The 21,466-nt window shown below is 39.9% G+C and overlaps 4 protein-coding genes, 1 long non-coding RNA gene, 3 other non-coding genes and 1 pseudogene across 8 annotated transcripts; 6 read left to right on the forward strand and 3 right to left on the reverse strand.

Moving 5' to 3' along the window:
- Positions 1 to 491: 491 nt before the first annotated feature.
- Positions 492 to 614, forward strand: LOC140780802 (small nucleolar RNA SNORD14). The gene has a single exon (XR_012107565.1). It is a non-coding gene; the product is annotated as a small nucleolar RNA SNORD14 (small nucleolar RNA).
- A 165-nt stretch (positions 615 to 779) lies between these two features.
- On the forward strand, positions 780 to 903 carry LOC140780801 (small nucleolar RNA SNORD14). The gene has a single exon (XR_012107564.1). It is a non-coding gene; the product is annotated as a small nucleolar RNA SNORD14 (small nucleolar RNA).
- Positions 904 to 996: 93 nt separating this feature from the next.
- LOC140780822 (small nucleolar RNA SNORD14) lies at positions 997 to 1,117 on the forward strand. Its single transcript, XR_012107584.1, has one exon. It is a non-coding gene; the product is annotated as a small nucleolar RNA SNORD14 (small nucleolar RNA).
- Positions 1,118 to 3,573: 2,456 nt separating this feature from the next.
- LOC140793601 (uncharacterized) lies at positions 3,574 to 4,108 on the forward strand. Its single transcript, XR_012109992.1, has 2 exons — positions 3,574 to 3,619; positions 3,699 to 4,108. It is a non-coding gene; the product is annotated as an uncharacterized lncRNA (long non-coding RNA).
- Positions 4,109 to 5,175: 1,067 nt separating this feature from the next.
- LOC140793595 (protein CHAPERONE-LIKE PROTEIN OF POR1, chloroplastic-like) lies at positions 5,176 to 7,441 on the forward strand. The gene is made up of 5 exons (XM_073145160.1): positions 5,176 to 5,354; positions 5,445 to 5,539; positions 6,390 to 6,772; positions 7,048 to 7,124; positions 7,203 to 7,441. Exons 1-5 carry the CDS (start codon positions 5,290 to 5,292, stop codon positions 7,351 to 7,353), a joined length of 771 nt encoding a protein of 256 aa, XP_073001261.1. The 5' UTR covers positions 5,176 to 5,289; the 3' UTR covers positions 7,354 to 7,441.
- A 258-nt stretch (positions 7,442 to 7,699) lies between these two features.
- LOC140793586 (probable 2-oxoglutarate-dependent dioxygenase AOP1) lies at positions 7,700 to 9,339 on the reverse strand. Its single transcript, XM_073145147.1, has 3 exons — positions 8,885 to 9,339; positions 8,294 to 8,615; positions 7,700 to 8,218 (listed from the first exon to the last, which is right to left on the reverse strand). Exons 1-3 carry the CDS (start codon positions 9,265 to 9,267, stop codon positions 7,949 to 7,951), a joined length of 975 nt encoding a protein of 324 aa, XP_073001248.1. The 5' UTR covers positions 9,268 to 9,339; the 3' UTR covers positions 7,700 to 7,948.
- Positions 9,340 to 10,122: 783 nt separating this feature from the next.
- Positions 10,123 to 11,380, reverse strand: LOC140802700 (tetraspanin-8-like). Its single transcript, XM_073158250.1, has 2 exons — positions 10,867 to 11,380; positions 10,123 to 10,555 (listed from the first exon to the last, which is right to left on the reverse strand). The coding sequence occupies exons 1-2, from the start codon at positions 11,368 to 11,370 to the stop codon at positions 10,250 to 10,252; spliced, it is 810 nt and encodes a 269-aa protein (XP_073014351.1). The 5' UTR covers positions 11,371 to 11,380; the 3' UTR covers positions 10,123 to 10,249.
- An 837-nt stretch (positions 11,381 to 12,217) lies between these two features.
- Positions 12,218 to 15,591, forward strand: LOC140798260 (cell division cycle protein 48 homolog; annotated as a pseudogene).
- A 3,525-nt stretch (positions 15,592 to 19,116) lies between these two features.
- On the reverse strand, positions 19,117 to 20,674 carry LOC140797766 (uncharacterized). Its single transcript, XM_073151419.1, has 2 exons — positions 20,276 to 20,674; positions 19,117 to 20,072 (listed from the first exon to the last, which is right to left on the reverse strand). Exons 1-2 carry the CDS (start codon positions 20,605 to 20,607, stop codon positions 19,262 to 19,264), a joined length of 1,143 nt encoding a protein of 380 aa, XP_073007520.1. The 5' UTR covers positions 20,608 to 20,674; the 3' UTR covers positions 19,117 to 19,261.
- Between the last annotated feature and the right edge of the window lie 792 nt (positions 20,675 to 21,466).

Raw genomic sequence — 21,466 nt, forward strand, 5'->3', positions numbered from 1 at the left:
AAAATATAACAGTAAATACTATATTATTGTATTGATTTTTTTTTTAAACCACCTTTACAGTCCTTGCGAATCCAAATAATCATAATCTCATATCTTTCTCAAAAACTATACTCCCCTGCTACTTAATTATAGTCCAGACTGGAAACTTAATTTAAACCCCCACTCGTTGACGCACGCGCCGCACTCGTGTCGACCAGACTGGAAGCTTCTGGATCACCCATTCACCCTCACAGGACCCTCTATATAATACCTCGCTCGGCATCAGATCGTTGAAAACCCTAAGTGCCGCGGCTGCCTGCTTCCGCCTTGGCTTTCGCTCCTTCAATCTTCTTTACGTATCCCCCAGTCCGTTTTATTAGTCGTTCGTAATTGGTGGTGTCATCACATCACATCACATTGTTTTGTAGTTTTGGTGTTTTAATCGAGTAATTTGTTTGTTTATCGTTATTTTGGTAGATTAATATTGTGAATTTTCGAGTTTTTGATGGCCCGATCTATGATGATGCATATAAAGGCTTGTTTCTCACAACATTCGCAGTGGCCGCCTAAGAGCTTTCGCCTCGCCGGGCTTGAGAGCTTATGCTGTTTCTATCCTTCCTTGGATGTCTGAGATCCCCATTTCTCGATATCCTATCCTGGATTACTTTGACTCTCTTCACATCCAGAAGAAGCCTTCGCCTCTCCCCCTCTTCATAATTTTTTATTAGTTTTTTGTCTCTTATTGGTGGTATGGTTGGAATTTATCGGAGCATATATATTCTCGGTATTTTGATTGGAGCGATCTATGATGATGCATCTAAAGGCTTGTTTCTCACGAACATTCGCAGTGGCCGCCTAAGAGCTTTCGCCTCGCCGGGCTTGAGAGCTAATGCTGCTTTAATCCTTCCTTGGATGTCTGAGATCTTTGCTTGAATCCCCTTTTAGATCCATTTTTTCGATTCTTTTTCTTTTTGTTCTTCTTTACATGTTCGCTTATTATGCTGCCAGTCGATAGTTGGCAATGATGAGACTACCAAAGGCTTGTTTCTCAAGACATTCGCAGTGGCCGCCTGAGAGCTTTCGCCTTGCCGGGCTTGAGAGCTTGTGCTGCTTAATCCTTCCTTGGATGTCTGATGCCACTTCGAAATCCCAAAGCTTCGATCGTTTTTATTTCTAACTAATCCGGTCTTACCGGCTTTTGGTCGTTTTTTAACGGAGACTTTGAATCCTCTTTCCGTTCTTAGAATTTGATTTTAGTTGCTTATTTTGCTGGTGGAATAATTATTTTCGATATGTAACGTATTATAGTCAAAATTAGGCTTATAATCTTGGATTGGAATTAACATTTATGCTATCTACGATCCATTTGTATTGACTGGATCTTTGAATCCATTGTTATGGTATATTTTTGAATGAATAGTGCTACATATAATGTACTTATATATATGTTCTTAGTACTGTAATTTTGCGTTAGGAATTTTGTTTACCATGGTAGTTATTATATTAAGCAGAGACGGTTGAAAAGAGTAGCTACTGATGCTGCCGAATATAGTTTCCAAGATATTTCTCAGACGAGGCACTTGAGCACTTGTGGTATCGATGAAAAATCGTCCGGATAGTAGGATAGCGTGCTTAATGCGAATCTCCACCAAAAGATGCCAACATCATGGCGCCAGATGCTTATGGACTTCAATAAGAAGCTAACCTGTTGTAGTTCGGTGGTTTTGAGGCAAGTGACGAACGGATTGCGACCCCCAAAAATGCTGGATAGAAGTCGTTTGCCAAATGTGATGTGAAGCGGAAGTACTCAACCTCCCTTTCCGATGCCCGAGAGAGAGAGAGAGAGAGAGAGAGAGAGACCCGGGTATCCAAGGAATCCTCATTAAGCGAAATTTGTTACTGCTATGTAGGCCGGGATTTCTTCTTAGCGTGCGTCTTGTACTATTGTCTGATAACTGTTACATCATATTGTTGGATGAATTTTCTTCTTTGTTTGACGATTAAGCCGTTGCTCGCTAGATCGTGGGGAATACTCTATTTTAAACGGATAGATGTGCGTGCTCTGAATTTTGAGCTACAATTGAATTGAGTTTCATTTCTCAAATCCTTAAGGTCTAAGATAGAATTGTTTAGGAGCAACCTATTTAAGCAATTATTCTGTTTTGTTTTTATCGGTTCAATTATTTTAGTTATTTAAGGTACCTAAAGCATTTGATAAATATTTGAAGTTTAAAACATAAGAATAGCCAACTAATTTTGGCTCTATTGAGAGGCTTGGTTTGAAATTAATTTTGAGCCTCAATTTTAGGCTTAGAATTGAGCACGAGCTTGAATCCTTGTTAGTTTGTACGTCGTTGTCGTTGGGTACGGCTTATAAAAATTCTTTAGAATTAGCCAACCCATCCCTCCTCTCATGGTTACTTGGATTCTGTGACTGCAAATCCATCCCTAAGTGAAAGTTTGGAACAGTGGAAATTCAACCCTAAGCGAAAGCTTTGAACAGTCATCTTTGAACAGTCGTCAATGTTGACGACGTCCGCTGCGAGGTCGCCATTATTTCAGAGCGATAGGAGTCGACGAAGAGGAGGTTGTAGAGGAGGTTGTAGAGCGCCGTTATGGCATGTTGGGAGGCGAAGGTGACGGCAAGCGCGTCGAGGAGGATTGGGGTCGCCATAAGAGCTTTTCAGGGGAGGGGGGGTATCGAGAGGTTGAGTAAGGCTGCGACTCAAGCTCTAGCTCTGGCTCGAGCTTAGGTTAAGTAAGACTGGAGCAGAGTCAGTCTCTCCTCTGCCGAGCTCTGCTCCAAGATTGCCCTCTGCGATGTCCTAATCGTGAGGAGCATGATGAAGGTGACGAGGGAGATGTTCAAGGTTGGGAAGGAGAGGCTTAAGGTGTTGGGGAGAGTAGGGGTGGGGATCAACAACTTGGATCTCTAAGTGGCAACGAAGTTTGGATGCCTTGTCGTGAACTCGTCTACCATGAACACCGTCACGGCGGCAAAGCACGAGATCACGCTTCTTGTCGCTATGGCGAGAAATGTTGCTCAAGCGGATACGAAATTGGTCGTGCTGCACGTGTTTGTGAATTAGAGTTTTCTTACCCCTTTATACTGAGTCTATCAAGCCGAATCTGAGTAAGCCGACTCCAGCTTAGGCTCGGCTCGATATTAATTTCAAATTGATTTGGACGGCTCGAACTCAACTTATCTTTAATCAAGCCGAGCTGAACTCGAGCTTCAGCCGAGCCAAATTTGAGCCAAGCCCAGATAGCTCGATTATTTTGACAGCCGTTGTTGATGTCAACTTTAAAATTTCTTCTACAAATTGTTCTGCTAAACTGTGTTCAACAATCGGAGTAGCTGCCTAATACGCAGCCTGTGATCAATGTCAAGTCCTTTCTTTGGGGTAAAAATGTTAAGACCCTTTTTCGGGGTAAAAATGTCAAGTCTTTTAAAGAGAAAAATTCTCGTCCACATTAAACTCATGTAAAAGGAAAGCTTTGAAATGTATCCATAGATGTCCTCACGGAGCGTCGTTGTCGTACTTTCATTATTGAAGGCCTTTGTTTTATATCACAAACCAAATGCCAAACTCCGTCTTCCTCCGTCTTCCTTTTGCTTAACATCTGCTGCTCCGTATAGGTTTGCTCTCTCTCTCTCTCTCTCTCTCTCTCTCTCTCTCTCTCTCTCTCTCCTGATGATTTTATATATCTATGTCTAGGTTCCAGCCATGGTGATGATGGGTCATCATCTAGAGAGACTTGTGGACAGCCTCAAGTCGAAGCTGAAGCTCTTGAAGGCGAAGAAGCCTAGGCCTTATGACAAGGTGGACAAGACGGACAGCATGAGAGTGGAAATTAGCAGCAGGAGGGCTCAGAAGCTTATAGCCAAGAACCTCATGGCTGTCGATTCCTTGGGCCACAAGAGCTTTGCCTTCTAATTGCTATTGCTATGTATTTCATCTTCCTCCTTGGTTTATATTAAAGCAATTAAGCTCCCAATCTTCCATATATATATATATATATATATACTCTCACCATATGATTGGTTTGCTATCCTCTTGCCATTTGTACTATAAATGAAGTGATATGTATGCTTCTATTACTCTAGCATGGATGGTTTTATGTTGAAGTTTATTGTCTACTCACCTTTTCTTTCCCCTAAAATCTTCTCAAATATACTTGAAAAGGGAGGAATCACTATGTAAATACGTTAAAAGAGTTATGTATTAAGGATCTCATCACCTGTATATAAAACATAATTTTATTTTTAAGAAGTAAAAAAGTATAATAGTAGTGTTTGGGAATGACTTCTCACTTGTTTCCTCCTTTCTTAGGGAAGGGGAAAAAAGAAGAAGAGAAACAATTCATTTCGCTGAGTCACTGCATTAAGTGGATCACAAGGGATTAGGCCCACAACTTTATTTGCTGGGAAAGCTAGTTACTGGTCAGAATCTTTGAACTTGAAATCCAATAAAATGCCTTAATATATCATGGAAAAAACAAGGACAATTTGGACGTATTCTTTCATGAGCAGTAAGGATGCTTATTAATTGTGGGCCTATAAAGACTCTAATCATGCTCAGGAAATTGTATGGCCTGAGGTTTGACAACAAGGACGAGTATTTTGTCCAACTTATTACACTAATCGCATTCTCAATAACCCTATTCATTTGGATCGAATATAAAAGGATTAGTTTACGTAATTAAGAGTTAAAGTTGACCGTTTTGAGATCGTATTTAAGCTCAAACGTGCAAGTCAAGTAATGGCTGGACCCATATTGTCCAAACTCCAAACCCAAGTTCCTTATTTGCATATCAGCCTTCCAAAATTCTCAATTTTGTTATAAAGCTACAAATAATATGTTAAAGTGCACACATGCTCAATTTATATTAATATTTTTTTTAATAATTTAATAAAAGATATGACAAAAAAATTATTAACTGAAATAAATACATAAAAACAGAATAAGGGTATTTTTTCAATAGTTAAATTGATGAAAATTTAATAGTTAGTTAGGTTTAATTGTGTCCGTATGAAAAGTAAGAGTATTAAGAGTAATTTTGACATTTTGAGGGATGTAAACGTAACCATCAAATTTTAAAGGGGTCTAGAGTCTAGACACACATAAGATGTTAGCGGGGCGGGTTTAGTGAGGCCCAATAACGGATCCGGCCCGACCCGTGAACACCTACCTTTACTCATCTTCTCAGGTAAATCGAGACGGCGGAGCTCCGTCTTATCTGAGAGAGACGCAGTGTTATCGGTCCCATCTCTCTCTCTCTCTCTCTCTCTCTCTCTCTCAAAGAAGGATGAACGCCATCTCCGTCTCGAATCCAGCGAGATGCTACGCTCCTCCTTTTCGCCGCCCACGAACGTAAGATTACATCTCGATCCCTCTCCTTAATGTTCCTTATTCTTTGATTCGCTAAACCTTGCATCTTTTCTTTCTATGTTCTTTTCGCAGGAATCCAGGGAAGACCAAAAGGGTTTCTTTTGCTGGTTTTAGAAGCCCCAGGTGTGCGATGGATGTTTCAATCGGCGGTGGGAACTTCAATTACGGTTAGACTTTATTATACTGTTCATTCGCTAGATTTTTGGCTCTCTCTTGCGCTTAAATGAAGAAAGATTTAGTTCCTGTTGTCAATTTATTTATTTTTCCTCTATATATCTATAAGTGTTGAATATTTCATGCTGTTTTGATTTGGACACAGCTGTACAAGATAATGGATTGAAGTGTCACAGTTAGTAGGAAATAAAAAAAAAATCCAATTTTTTTCCCCTCCAAGGCCTGGTACTGGACGGAGTTATCTATCTTATTGCCTGCAATGCAATCCAAAAAACTCCTGTATATGCCTGTATACATATTATTTGGCATATTTATCATTTTACTTCTTCCAGTATTGCAGAGAAATAAAAGAGATAAATCCATTGTATGTGATCCGCTTTGTTTGTTATGGTCTATGATTTATGACTCCATCCTATTCTTGCCGACATTTGTTAGAAGTTTCCAAAGAGATTATGGAAGTAAGGTAGGCTGAATTAAGTTTGAAATAAGGGGAACTCTGGTGTCATATGGAAATTTTGCATAAGATGAATTATTAATAGGTGCTTCACAAATTCTTTACAACGTACATGACAATATCACACTGAAAAGGTGATTTTCTCGTTAACGGAACGGTATACGTGAGATTGCAGTCCATGTTCTTGTTAGATCTATTATGACCATGGAGTGTTCGACTCTTATGTTGATTTATTTCGTTGAAATGCATTATTGAATTGGTGTTCCAAAGTGAGGCTTGTACTTGTTTTTATTCTTATTGGGGTCATGAATACTCTAATCCATGATCAACTTATTGCACCTTTATTTAAAATCTATAAGTATCAATGACTTAATCAATTTGTTTTGTAGAGCACATTCCAAAATTTCCACGGACGAATGTGTGGGATCCTTACAAGCGTCTTGGTGTTACTCGTGATGCTTCTGAAGAAGAAATCAGAGGGGCGAGGAATTTTCTTCTACAACAGTATGCTGGGCATGAGAGAAGCATGGAGTCTATTGAAGATGCATATGAGAAGATAATAATGAAGAGTTTTAGGGAGCGAAAGAAATCAAAAATTAACCTGAAAAGCAGGTTGAAACAGAAAGTCGAGGAGTCACCATCATGGGTCAAAACATTGCTCAGCTATGTTGAACTACCACCAGTGGATGTTATCCTGAGAAGATTATTCCTTTTCGGTTTCATGGGTGGATGGAGTATAATGACCTCTGCAGAGACTGGGCCTGCTTTCCAAGTATGCTCTAGATTTTGCTACTTATAGTGCAATGAATTTGCATGTTTCCAGGATGACATGTTTACTTCTTTTCAAGTTGGGTCCACTTCATCCATAAGATAGATAAATATTTCTTGGGGCAAGTTTTCTTGCAAAGATAACATAGTACTTCCACTTCTCAATTTGTTCACCAATGATTTTGTGACAAGGATTTAACTTCTAAACTAAAATTAATCCATGAACAGTAGCTTCAAAGGGAGAGCTAATTTCATTTGGATGGGTATTTTATTCTGCAGGTTGCTCTTTCGCTCTTATCTTGTATCTACTTCCTTAATGACAAGATGAACAATGTCATCAGAGCATCAGCAACGGGGTAAGTAAGAAGTTTCCAACATATTGTTAGATTGTTAAATTATCTCGTGTGTTAATTTATCACCATCCTCTCTTCCAGATTCGGAGCTCTTGTTGTTGGTTGGATAGTTGGATCTATACTGGTTCCCGTGATTCCTTCAGCTGTTCTGCCACCAACTTGGACGCTAGAACTCCTTACCTCATTGGTAGCTTATGTTTTCTTATTTTTATCCTGCACTTTTCTCAAGTAAAATGGTGCTTTCTTTTCCTGTTATACAATTAATGTAAAGAAACTTAATTTTGCCATTAATTTTGATGAGTCCTGTAGGTGCACTGTTAGCCCTGTTTTATCAACAATTCTTTGGTTTACTTCAAGTGCAATTCTCTTTGTATGATTTGTTACATCGTTGGATAAATCCTTTTGATTCAGCGGATAGAAGATTAAATTCAGCTACTACCACTTAAAAGTATTTTAGTCTTGTATTTCTAGTATTCTTGAAATTTCTTCTCACACTCACAACTAACATATAAAGTTGGAAATAAATGCTTTTAGCCTTTTAGTATATTGTAAATCCGTTTAGAGTTGTGCACAGATCATAAGAAAAAACTACTTTAAATACTGGAACTCCTAATAATGAAGAACACTTACAACTGGTCAAATGAAGATACTCTAAAAGACATATCTTCAGTAATAACTGCAAATTTATGCAACATGCATAGATAAGGAAGCCAATATAGCTGACTGGATAATAGAGAATGCTGTTTTTCCATATGAATAGACAAGGAAGCTTAGAAATTTCAATCTTATCAAGCTCTGCATGAAAAGAACATGACAAGATGAGGTGATCATGCTTCTGTTTCCTCTCCCGCAACTCCACAAAAAGCTTTCAGTGTGTCTTTAGCTTTCTGGCCCTCTCCAGAGAAGCGAAATCGCAGGTAATCGACATAATTGCAAGGCTTGTAAAGCAAAGGATGCTGTTCATCGACCAGTTCTTGCAGGGTCTCTACTATGCATCCATCCCTCGGTCGCGAACTGAAAAGAACAGAGTATCTTTTGCAATTGCTCGTTGGCCTTACGCGATGAAGGCAAGGTTGCAACCTTCCATTTGTCAGGACCTATGTGCAACAACCAGTGTCTGATAAAGAAGCTACAGCACTAATATTGTGTTAGAAAACAATGAGAAATCTTACAGCAAATGCTTCACCGATCACGACGGTGAAGGAGTTCGGTGAGGGCTGTACATGGATCCATTCGCCGTCTTTAGTCTGCACTTCAAGTCCTCCTACCTGATGCTGGCAAATTATGGTTATCATGTTAGGATCCAGGTGAGGTTGCATTGCAATTTTAGTTTCCTGATCCAATGGAACTCCATACTGTGAAAGTCTGACACCATACTGCAGTGATTCAATGTGAGAGATGTAGTGCTTTTCAAGGCCCATACTCTGTAGGACCATCTTCTCAATCATCTGCTCCAACTCTTGCAAATGCTTGGCATATGCACACAATGTATTGCTAGCCGATGAGAAGAAATTAAGCAGTGATTATTTCTCAAATACATAAGAAGAGACTGATGAAAGAAACTAGGATTCTAACAGCAATAACTATGAAGGTCTTCCATCTACAGTAGATTAATTCTATCTTTCTTTGAATATATTTGCAAATAACCATATACAGTTAGCTCATAAGAAACGTTCCAAGAATATCTTTACTTTTTTTTTAATGCAAATGCCACAAAAAAAAAAAAAATCCCTTTTCCCCTTGCAAAAGCTAATAATCCTTACCAAAAGCTTGGATTCCCTGTGGGCCAAAGGAGGCGAGCAAACTTCTCAATGCTCTCGAAATTGGGCGCGTCCTCTACTCGAAGGCTCTCGTAGTCCATGCCTGGAATCTGGCCTATGTAGCCAAGGTAGGGCTTGGCGGAGCTATTGCTTTGCTTGGTCTCTAATGGAAGCCCAAAGAGATCGACCATGGCTTTGCCAAAGAGGGCTTCTTTTAGCTCTTCGCTCACCCGATCAAACACTGCCTCGAAGCACCCGTACATCTCCATGGCTGCCATCACCTCGGATCGGATCGAATCCCAGAGCTGGGATCCGGATTGGGTCCGATCCAACCCTCGGAGATCGATCTTGGGGATCTGGAGTTGCTGCTTTTCCTCGGCTTCCATAGGCTTCTTCTTCTTCTTCTTCTTCTTCTTTTCTTCTATGTTAGTATTATAATGGAAAGAGAGTAACCCATGGCGGTTGGTTGGTGTTCGTCATAAAATAGTCTCTGACCGTTTCTGGGCAAATTCACCAAATATTATTCCAAAAGTAAATAAATTCTAAACTTAGGATTGTTCAAATTAATAATAATAATAATAATAATTTTAACTAGATGATAGCGATTTATATACATTTATTCTTTGCTATTTAGGCGTACCTAAAATCACTATTTGAGAAAGTAATTTATATTAAATAAAATTATCAACTCAAATGATGATTTTCGTATTCGTATAATAAATTAGAAGTCATTTAAATATGTTTGAAACTCGCTTACTTAGATATGATGTTTGATGAACAAACTTAAAACTAGTCAAATTTTTTTTCTTTTTTCCACTAAAAATAGTGGAAACTCGCATTAAGGAATAGTTCAAATATATTTAACCTTTGTTTCCACTAAAAAAAATTAATTATACTTTTTCTTTTTTCATTACATTATTTAGAGAAATTTAAACAAGAGCGTTAGTTTAAAGATACGACGGTTGTAAATTATTTAAAGTACGGCTTAAGGTAAGTTTAATTGTTATAAAATAAAATTTAATAAAAATAAAATTTTTGCTTTTGAAAAAGAAAGTTTAAAAATATTAATTTATTTTTTATCAGTAAGAAAATCACTTTTAAAAATTAATTTTTTATAATCAAATATAAAAAATAGAGAAGTTTCTAAAAGTGAGTATCTTCTTCTCTCACTTTCTACAAATTTGAGAAGTGAAGTTAATATATACATCTTCTTATCTAACAGGAAAAAAAAGAAGTTATTGATCTGGACCTATCTTCAAAAATGAAGAAGTTAAATATACAAATTTTAAGTAGATACATCTTCATATTCAAATATCCAATATACATCTTCATACCCAATAGTGAGAGCAATGCTTGGTATATCTTGCCTCAATTATAATGCTTGTAATAGCTATCATTCTTGTTGTTCCGAATAGCACAGCATCCTATCGAGTAGACGATGATGAGGAAGACGATAAGCGCGATGTTGAATATGGAGACATATTTCCATTTACTCTTCATGGTTGCGAGAACACCAGCCTTGCATGAGTCGCAATCGTAGCACAGCTTACTTTGATCGTTGTTCCATGTCTTGCAATCCACACCACCTGGAGTGATTCTAGATTTCGGAGCAACCCAGTACGTAGCATTCTGATATACAAAGCCACAGTAGGTTGGAGGTTTACAACAACCAGACTGCATCATGAACCAGGGATTAATTAATATGTCTGTTTTGGCAACACATTGATCGATCAATCGAGTTCATTGATGCATAGAAACAACAATTAATGTGTCATAAGCGTAAGATATGAATATAAATGTAAACATATTATATAATAATTCACGTGAAAAAGTATAACGTAAATCTAACAACAACAAAAAAGTGTTTAAAGTATTTTTAATAGTTTAAAGAGAGTGTAAGACCAAAAATATTAAATGTAGAAAATAAGTCCTTGATGCTCGTAGATACTATATACTTGCTACGATATGAATAAGTTTACGAATACCTTGATGGGTGAAAGGTTTTGCTTGTAAAAGTCATTCGCCTTAAGGCCCACATCTCCATTGAAACCCCCACACACCTTGCCATCCTTCATGCAGCTCTTGATCTCCTCCCACGTCTTCCAATCCCCTACTCTCTTCTGCAGCCATTTCGAATAATCACCAAGCCTATACTCCTTATATCCCTTCCCCGATATCACCTCACCGATGCCCTTATTTGTGATCACAAACGCAAACACGGTGAAGCAAAACATCCCAAGGATCAACAGGAACAGCACGAAGAGATAGATCCACAGGAAGAACGTCATGCGACAGCACGACCCCAAGAGACCCAGAAGAGATACCACCGAGAGGAAGACGCCTAGTATTATGACCGGCCATTGAAGGAACTTCTCGCATTCGGAGGCGGCGTGGAACCTAAGCCATGTGCCGATGCCGATGACAGGGACAGAGAGAAGAAGGATAACAAGGTTTAGGGTGCCTAAGAGGCCATTGCTGATCCTAACCATTGTTCACTAATTTATTCGTATGCTTAAGAGAGGAGAATATGAATCCCTCTCTATTCGTATCCCTATCTCTATCTCTGAACTATCTCTCTAACGCCCTTCTCTTTGAACAATACGGAGGAAAAGAATGGTAGGAAAAGGAGGGAGAAGAAGAGGATTTTCCATATTAAGCTTAAGTCCGTTACACGAGGTATGTATCGTTGTTTCATTCTAAATCCCCGTTTATGAGCTGGGAGTGGGAATAAAATCCGGACACGGTGTCCGAATAAGTGGGTGGAATAGCGTGGCAGTTAATGGGGTGTTGGGTTATAACCAATAAAAACGGGATAAACTCGAACTTTATTCTAGTTAGGAAATAGGAATATTATACCTACACAAAAATGAGAGGTCTCTGAAAGGAATGAGTCATGTTACAGCCTTAGTCTCTCTTCCAACATTTGATATCATTTTGCTGGAACTAATTGTGCACAGGACCAGCAGCCCAAGTATTCTCAGAGTTTGATGAGGCAGTAGTTTGGCATTCAAAAACGAGAAACCCAAGCCAAACACGCGACGCGCTCGAAACCACTGCAAGAAGGGGGTGGCAGCGCAAAAAGGTAGCCGTTGCAGAAGGCATCCTCACTGACCGGGTTGGCATGGGGGCGGGAGATCTGCATTGGCGGCGCCGGCGAGGGTCCACCGAAGGAGGAGGGAAGAGGAGAACGGCAGTCGAGAGGGCGGGGTAGGAACCGAGGGTGGTTGCGATGGGGACAGATCGGTAGTGGCAAGCAGCGGTGGACTAGTGAGGAGCGGCGACAGTCGAGGGGGTGGCGGTAGGGAGGCAGAGGGAGATCGGCAGTGGTAAAGAGCGGAGGAGATTGGCAGTAACGAGAGGCGGCGAACGACAGCTTCAAGGGAGAAGGGGAGAGGCAGCGGTGGACGGCAGAGGGCGGCGTCGAGGGGCCAGAGGAGAGGCAGCCGTGAGGAGCGGTGGCGGGGCGCGCGAGAGAATTGTGAACGTACATCGGACTTTAGGGAGAAGGGGAGGAAGCAAGAGCGGAAAGAGGGAAGAAGGTTTCTCTCTAAGAGGGAGCAAAGGAACCTCAGCGCTAAACCCTAGCTGGCCTAGGGGCTGGACTCTGCTAGAGAGAGAGAGAAATTTAATAGCGCTAGTTCTGGAGGTATAATCCTGCAATTTTTTCCTGTGCACCGTTGTTAGAGCCACCTAGATGGACGGACTCGATCGCCTTCAGCACTCGTCTCCGAGTTCATTTGGCTTAGGTACAGTTCAACTGTCCCCTGAAAGGAACTCCTCTGATACTATTTATATTACTCGCATCCTCACCAAGCACATCCTCTCCTCTCCTCGAAGGCTTCATTACTCGAAGTTATTCGTGTAGACTCGGTGAGACGAAGAGAAAGAAGCATAGAGGTAGTAGTGCAATGTCGTTCCCCTTCTATCTTGTTCTGTTCTTGTCTCCTCTTTTCCTCTTGTCAAGGATATGCTTTCAAGAAGTAATGCTTTGGACTCGGGTTCCTTTTTCATCCTTGACATCGTGGTGTTTAGTTTCTTGTTTTTATATTATGCTTGATCGTTTTAATGTTTATTAACCAGAAACTCTGAAGAAGTTTTATCGATGAGATTTCCTTATTACTATTTTATCTTCTCCAATGTTGAATTCTTTCTTCTTCTTTTTGTGCAGTATGGGGTCTAAGAGGGACTACGTCGCAGCAATCCTAGAAAGGAAGAAGGCTCCAAATCGCCTTATGGTGGAGGACGCAATGGGCCTTGACAACTCGGTTGTTCAAGTGAATCCCGAGACAGTGCAAGCACTCGATCTGTTTCAACTTTCAAGGCGAAATAGTTACACTCAAAGGAAAGAAGAGGAGGGAAACTGCTTGTGTGCTATTACCCAAGATGAGAACTGTGAGAACGGTAAGATTCGGATGAGCAGAGTTGTTAGGACTAACCTCAAGGTGTGTCTCGGCGACATTGTCGGCGTCCGACCATCCACCGGCATACCTAACGCGGAGAAGATACTAGTCCTTCCGATTGACGACACCATCGAAGGGATCACCGGAAATCTCTTCGAGGCGTACTTGAAACGTATATATCTATTCCTACTCGCAAGCTATTCCCTTGTTCATGTGTATAACCTCAATTAGTACACATGCAATTCACTTAATGCAAAAAGATCCTACATTTGATGTGAGTTTTGATGACTAATATTGTTTTGCTCTTGTGTTCCGACAGCGTACTTTGCAACTAACCTGCGTCCTGTCCGGAAGGGCTACGTGTTCTTGGTGAGAGGAGGCATGAACGCAGTAGAATCCAAGGTAGTTGACACTCATCCTGCCGACTTCGTCGTCGTCGCACCGGAGACCGAGATATACTGGGAAGGCGACCCGATAAAGCGCGAGGACGAAGAGAAACTAGATGGCGTCGGCTACGACGACATCGGCGGGTTAAGGCGGCAACTAGCTCAGATCAGAGAAATAATCGAGCTCCCTCTTCGGCACCCGAAGCTCTTCACCACCGTCGGCGTCAAGCCGCCTAAAGGCGTCTTGCTCTACGGCCCGCCAGGCTCCGGGAAGACACTGCTTGCCAAAGCCATAGCAAATGAGTCGGGTGCATTCTTCTTGGTGATTAATGGACCTGAGATCATGTCCCAGATGGCCGGACAAAGTTAGGCTAATCTAAGAAAGGCCTTCAAGGAGGCGGAGAAGAACGCGCCGTCCGTCATCTTTGTGGACGAGATAGACTCAATTGCACCCAACAGGGAGAAGACGCATGGCGAGGTCGATCAGCGCGTCGTGTCGCAGCTTCTGACGTTGATGGACGGACTTAAGGCCCGGGCTCAGGTCATCGTTCTCGGAGCGACCAACCGGCCTAGTAGCCTTGATCCCGCGTTGAGGCGGTACGGGAGGTTCGACAGGGAGATTGATGTCTGCGTGCCGGACGAGGCCGGCCGGCTCGATATTCTTCGCATTCATACGAAGAAGATGAAGCTCCCTTAGATGTATGTATATATCCATTTGTTACTATTATATGCTAGAAGTAACAAATAATGTTGAGCAACCTGTTTGTTGATTTATTTGCAGGTTGATCTGGAGAAGATTAGCAAGTGCACGCATGGAGGCGTCGGCGCGGATCTTGAGGCGCTCTGTTCTGAAGCTGCGTTCCAATGCATCAGAGAGAAGTTGGACGTTACGAATCTCGAAGATGAAATTATTGATGCAGAGGTCTTGAATTCTATGTTGGTTACAAATGAACACCTTCAAACTGCGATAGCGGCATCGAAGCCTTCAATTCTGCGTGAGATGGTACGTAGAAATTTCGAACTTCTCACCATGTGGTTCGGCGAGAGCGAGGCCAACGTTCGCAATATCTTCGACAAGGCCAGTCAATCCTCGCCTTGCGTGCTTTTCTTCGACGAGCTTGATTCAATCGCAATCAAGGTGAAAAATATGATGCCTGGTAATATTACTTGAACTGCCTACTTCTGAAGTTAAACATCTATAGCTATAACTATTATTCAATTTATTTTTCCAATCTTTTAGCGCGGTAGCAATGTCGGAGAATCCGGTGCGGCCGACCGCGTCCTGAACCAACTTTTAACTGAGATGGATGGTATCAATAGCAAGAAGTCAGTGTTCATCATCGGAGCAACCAATAGGCCCGATATTATCGATCCCGCGCTGCTCCGGCCAGGCCGGTTAGATCAGCTGGTATACATACCATTGCCCGATGAGGCGTCGCGGTTACAGATCTTCAAGTCTTGCCTGAGGAAGTCGCCCATCTCGCTTCTCGTAGACTTGCCGGAATTTGCAAAGGCTACTGAAGGATTCAGCGGGGCCGACATTACCGGGATTTGCCAACGAGCACGTAAGTATGCCATCAGAGAAGTTATAGAGAAGAAGCTGCATTTGAGAAGGGAAGGAGATGAGGAGGAGAATGGAGAAGGCATGACTAAGGAAGTTGCTGAGATAAAGGTAAAACACTTCATGGAGGCAATGAGGCATGCAAGGAGAAGTGTGAGTGATTTGGAGCTTTTTGCTAAGGGCCTGAATCACTCACAAGGGAATGGATCGGTGTTGCATCCTTCTTATCCACAAGAAGAATTAGCCCTCAATGGTAAAGAAGATGTGGAGAAAAACTGTTCTCCTGTTGTAGATGAAGAATTATACTGAAATCTTAGCTTAATTTGTGCTTGTTCTTTGAAACTCAGATGAAGGATTGAATTATCCACAACCTTCTTATCCTTGTACTTGTTCTTAAAATCTTATCCTCAAGAGTTTTTTTTCCAAAACAATTTCTTTTCAAATGAATTGGTTGTAACTGCGGATTAAGAAGGAATGTATTCTGCCAAATTTTTTGAGCTAAGTCCAACTTTAGATCTGTAGTACGTATGTTTGGAATTAATCTTCTTGGATTAAATAGTTGACCTCTAATAACATCCAAATTAATCCTTTTATCACTTTGGTGTAAAAACCACTTGCGAATCTGCTAGCTAGCTGAGCTGCTTGATTAATTAATTTATTTCAAACTGTGTAGTTTGGCAAATCTACATTTTAAATGGATTTTGGAGCTAAAAAGTGCTTAAAGGTAAAACAAGATGCTTGCTGAAGAAATCAAACTTAAAAAAAAAACTTAATCTAGAACCCCAATGATATGTTAAAGATTCAAGCCAAAGTCACTATCTTCACTTTAATGATGCTGTACTCCATACACATTGAAGAAAAAGTAGTGCAACCATTCATATTAAACTACTAACAAGCGAGATATTTTGGGTTTAGTGTCTAATGATGCTGTTCCAATATACAATTAGAAGAAAGTGTTTCCCTTTACAATTAACCCTTACAATTAACTCATGTTACCTGAAATAGTTTAATGTACCCTTTTGTACCAAATAATCCACATGGAAGACAAATATCATCTTTTTTTACTTAGCAGCTTCCTCCTATATATGATTTACACATGTTCATGGGCAAGTACAGTACTTGGAGAAGAATCTCACAGCCCACAATGGAAAGACTTAAACTTTTGAAGACACTTAATGATTAAGAATCCACACACTTAATTTAATGAGCAATGTGATTACAGAAGGAAAACATAAACTATGTTGTCTAAACAAAGAGGCAAAGGCTGAAGGAAGATATCTTGCATTGATCTGCTCTACTAAGTGGGCATACCAAACCAGGGTTGAAATTATTGGACTCCATTGTGCCTAATAAAGTGATGGATTTAGGAAGGTTGCTTTAAGGTGATCAGAAGGAAGACAGCTTGCATTGATTCCAAGAGGACCCAAAAGTAAAAAATTTGACCACTCTAAACTTTCATATTTTAATTACCCATAAATATATGTTCTATTGAACTTATACGAACACGTTCATTAGTCCTTGTTAACTATGGTCTAGAGGCATGAAAATTTACAATTGATTAATAAATAACATGGGTAATTGCACAAGACTCCCTCAAAAAAAAAAAAAAACTATAGAAAATATCTGAAATGTCTCTTATATTAGATGCTCTAAAGACTATTTACACATATTTAAGAGAGAAAAAAAAGAAAGAAAAACTGAGAATTAAAATTTAAAATTTAAATTGCACAAGGTCTTGAATTCTAAAGTTTAATTTGGAGAGGTTAATTAAGTTTAACTAATGAGGCAGAATCCTTATGCACTTGAGCCCTTGTTAGTGCTCTGGAAAGGACAAGAGACATAGCCTGTCTTGGTTCTCAACCTTAAAAGCAGCGGCCTGGAAACCATTTGGCTTTTTGGAATGGTTTTACTATGGTATCTCTATCAACTTTTAGCCTCACATAGAGACCAACAAATCTCAACCATTAGATTGCTCTCGGCTGGTGTAGATTGCATGGCTCAAGTTCTATAAATGCAAGGGCAGTCTACTCTCTTCCTTCCAAAAACAAAACAAAGAGCAGCAGCTCCTTGCAGTACTTCCCTTAGAAGCATATCAATGGGAGGGAGGAAATCTTCTTCCAAGTCCTTCTGCTTCTTCTTCAGCTTCTCCAAGAGGTCGCGAAGTTACGAAGAAGACGTTGACATGGAGCCCAGATACTTGAGGAAGGTACGTCCGAGCGACGAAGACAGAGGGGGATGGTTTGGAGAACCAGATGTTGATAAAAAGGCTACAGATTTCATTGCTAGGTTCCATGAAAGCAAGATCATGGTGCAGTAGACATGTCCATTAAATATCTTGATTAATTATTTCGTGAACTTTAGTTAGTATAAGCATGTCCATTTTGTGGAATGCAGTTTGTTTGGAAGACTGATGAGATGAATAAAATGAGATTTATTGCTTCAGTAGCGAATTGAATAGTGCTGCAAATCTATCGAAGGGAAAGAAATAATCTTAATGTTTTGTTAATTAACTAGTATTATTACTTAGAGTTTATCGCTGCTTTCCAGTCCACGGTATGAGTAAGAGAAGTTAAATTTATCAATACTTAGTCTCTGAGATTAATTCACGGTCTTTCCTCTTTGCAATCATTTTGTTTTCTTTCTTTTTAATCGTTCTCCATCATGGTTCCTAACTTACGTAGTAACCTAAGCAAGCAAATAAATTTGAGCAATACTTCTAAAGCACTAGCTATAGTAGGTTTCTTCTCATCATCTCATGGTAGCTCTATCCTTTTGGCTCCTTGGGAATTCATCAGGTTTTCTTTTCTTTCCTACTGATCAAAAGTTGATCGGATGTGAACAATTTTATATATGGGCTGTGGACTATTTTGGCTCGTTTTCTAGAGAACATTATAATGAAACAAAACATGAAATTTATATCATTCTGTTAATAACTTGATAGGATATATATATCTAAATCGTATCCCTCTGATGGAAGACATATTGTGCCTAAATCATGGCTTCCTTAATTTCCAATTACATTACCATGTGTGATAAATCATAAACAAGAGAGTTGCTAAATTATTTAATTAATTATGATCTTCTTTAGGTAAGCAAACTCAATAGTGTGAAAAAAATTACAACAAATTAATACTTAGAATGACAACTTTCACTTCCTTTTGATCTTGATAAATTTAAAATCATGCGTCAAGCCAAGCTCCCATTCATCTTTGTTTGTAAATTAATTAGAAATAATTATATTTAGATTCTTAAACTATTCTTATTTTTTATATATAGTTTCTGAATTTTCTTATTACCCACGTATATATACCTCTTCTAAACTATGAAAAAAATTCATATATACTCCTCTGAATTGATAAAAAATTAATATAATTATATAGACATCTAAATCAAAAAAAAAAAGAGTTTGACTTAAGAATGTATATGGTACAAAAAGAGTTTCAAAAAAATAAAAATAAATAATGAGTAGAATTATATCGTACTTTTCTACCTCCCCGACTGTTCATCACCAACCTAGCATCCTCTATTTAACTCCAATCTCATGATCATCCTCTTGATCAATAGGTTCTAAGAGAAAGGGAGGACATCCATCGATCATTGAATTCTTCCACTTCGTCGTCGATGACCAGAATGCCGGAGTTTGGGCCATCCGACCGATGGCTGCTCGGAGACGGCGTGAGGGTTGTTACGCAAATATATTGTGAACATAACTTTGCCTACTTTTTTTTCTATGCGTATAGGATGACTTGATGAGAAAAGAGAAGGCAGTTAGATATCGGGTAATATATATGGAATTTATCCACTGTATGTAATTGTTTAGTCAACTAGATATTAATGGAAAGGTCAACAAGTAACAAAAGTATACTTGTGATGTAAACAAAATAAATAGGCCGATCAAATATACATATATTAATTCATCAAAGAGTAACAACACACTGCTCACAAATACAAACACTAATGTAATTAATAACTTGAATCACCAACCCAATACGTACATATATAGACTACCATGCTAGAATATTTGTGGAATTGATCAGTCCCATTTGTTCCTGACTATATTGTTGTGTCTAAACTCAAAGGTCAACGCATAGCTCCCATCCATTCTCTTGAACACAAACCTCTCCACCAACACATAACACCTATATTTCTTCCACAAATTTGACCCTCCGTATTCCTCCACCTTCTCCACCACCTCATCGCTTTCAACCCACCCTGCTCTACTCTCCTCCCATCTCATTCTCTCCCATACAACCAGACTCAACCCAACTCTTTCCCCGTTGGAACTCATCACATTCTTAAACCAAACAAACCCATCAGCTTGGCCTTCTTGAACTGCTTCTTGCCCATCCAAGAGAACTCTTTTGCTTCGAGTGGTAGCTTTCAGTTGAACAACCTTTGCATCCCCATGTAAATTGTCGAGCACGTACACCTCCTCCCAGGATCGATCCAAACTCACCTCATAAAACGTGGCCTTGCTCATCTGTTCTTTTAAGCTCCTCGCCTCCTTCACGAAGACGAAGGGGCAGTACCACTTTCCGATGGAGGATATCGGGAAGTCCAATTCGGGAAGACGCGAACGAAGAGCGTCGTTGAGTCCCGCAGCCTCACCTAAGTTGTAGTCCTTGGGCTGAGACGCGTGAAGTTTCCAATATTTCTTCCTAAATATGGTTGGAGGGAAGCCGTCGGAAGCTACCGACTTGGCGGTGAATCTGCCTTTATGGCTTATAATCTCCATGCGTTGGTAGACATCTCTGTGATCAAACACCTTCGGCTGCACATCGTTTATGCACCGGCAAAAGCAGCATGTGCTCATCTCCTCCTCCGTAGAACATGTGTACACTTTCCTGAGAATTCAATTAATTCAACAATATATTATATTTTTCATTGTAATTAACACATTCGCTATTGTTAGGCTAATTGGAAACTTCCAAATTTCAAGGCAATTTTTTGTTTAATTACCATAGGAAGGTAAGTAGTAGGTTGCTTAGTTTCAATTAAAATCTATTTTGAATTTTGAATAAGAGTTTGCAAAGTAGGAGATGCTTACCCTTTCTTCCTTCCTTTGGCGACGACAACGTAATATTGATTGGACGACAGTGGCTTATCTAAGACAGGGATGAAGTAGGCAACAGCAGTGTAGTGTCTACTATTCTCGCCTTGTTGCTCCGAGTATGAAACCGTGAGGATCTTGTTTTGAGGGAACGGGAGATCGCGAACTCTCGTGTCTTTGCAGAATCCCCAACAGCAGGTAGTCTCAACGTCGGGCTCATCTTCTTTGACGACGAGATGACCGGCCGCGGAGGAGGAATCCTTAGGAGGCAGCTGGGAGGAGGCCTCAGCTTGGCTTTTGAAGATGGACAGTGGCTTTGTTGCATACATTTCTTTCCTTCCTTCTTTCTTTCTTTCTTTCTTTCTTTCTTTTGTTAACTCTCCGATCTTTGTTAAAGGAATTGAATTGATGGAGACGAAGATGCTATTAATAACGGCTGACGGAGACTTCGTCCATGAACATCGATCTCATGAAGTTTCCTGTGGTGATTAGTTTACAATTCGTCGTTTTCTAATAAATAACTTGGCCCGGAAGTTTCGTGTGATGATTAGTCGACTGTGAGACGTTTTCTAAACAACTTGGCAATGAAGTATCCTGTGAAGATTAGTCAACTGCGAGGAGAGCAAAGTCAAATGGTACGTTTTTTCTATTCTTAAAGTGCTAGGTGTTTGATCAAACACCATCGGAAAAGTCAACAGGCAACAAAAGCAAAACCACACTGATCGCATATACAAAAACTCATGTAAATTAATAGCTCGAATCACCAACCAGATACGTACATATATAGACTACAATCTACCATAGGACCATATATGCCTCATTATTTTTTGGAATTAATAGTTCTCATTTGGTCCTACCTTTAGCCCTCTTAGAATAATATCAATTCTAAAATAAATATTCATTATTTTTTTAAATGAGTTCTTTATTCCAGTTTAGTTGACTTTATTGACACGGTTCAGATGTGCATAGTATGAAGCTTCCTGCGATGATCCGGTTGACTTTATCCACATGGTGCACATTGTACGTAGTTGGAGCTAGGCATCCATGGTGGTGTCACGTAACGTATTCACCACAAAGAGTGCGCTTGATTGCTAGTTTAATCAAATGACTTATTTCAGTAATGTAATTTAAAAGAAACAGTTAAAGAAGAAAAGACTGAAGTTAATTTCAACAGATAAAAGAAGTCAC

This window comes from Typha latifolia, chromosome 1 (genome assembly GCF_019914945.1).
Source record: "Typha latifolia isolate L0001 chromosome 1, TyphaL0001v2, whole genome shotgun sequence".
In the NCBI taxonomy this organism is placed as follows: domain Eukaryota; kingdom Viridiplantae; phylum Streptophyta; class Magnoliopsida; order Poales; family Typhaceae; genus Typha; species Typha latifolia.

Coding starts and splice junctions, on each gene's coding strand:
- LOC140793595 (XM_073145160.1), top strand. CDS start 5,290: ATGAACGCCATCTCCGTCTCGAATCCAGCGAGATGCTACGCTCCTCCT. Junction 5,355..5,444: donor CCTTTTCGCCGCCCACGAAC/GTAAGATTACAT, acceptor TTCTTTTCGCAG/GAATCCAGGGAAGACCAAAA. Junction 5,540..6,389: donor CGGTGGGAACTTCAATTACG/GTTAGACTTTAT, acceptor TTTGTTTTGTAG/AGCACATTCCAAAATTTCCA.
- LOC140793586 (XM_073145147.1), bottom strand. CDS start 9,267: ATGGAAGCCGAGGAAAAGCAGCAACTCCAGATCCCCAAGATCGATCTC. Junction 8,616..8,884: donor ACAGGGAATCCAAGCTTTTG/GTAAGGATTATT, acceptor CTCATCGGCTAG/CAATACATTGTGTGCATATG. Junction 8,219..8,293: donor TGATCGGTGAAGCATTTGCT/GTAAGATTTCTC, acceptor TGTTGCACATAG/GTCCTGACAAATGGAAGGTT.
- LOC140802700 (XM_073158250.1), bottom strand. CDS start 11,370: ATGGTTAGGATCAGCAATGGCCTCTTAGGCACCCTAAACCTTGTTATC. Junction 10,556..10,866: donor AAAACCTTTCACCCATCAAG/GTATTCGTAAAC, acceptor TTCATGATGCAG/TCTGGTTGTTGTAAACCTCC.
- LOC140797766 (XM_073151419.1), bottom strand. CDS start 20,607: ATGTATGCAACAAAGCCACTGTCCATCTTCAAAAGCCAAGCTGAGGCC. Junction 20,073..20,275: donor GCCAAAGGAAGGAAGAAAGG/GTAAGCATCTCC, acceptor TTGAATTCTCAG/GAAAGTGTACACATGTTCTA.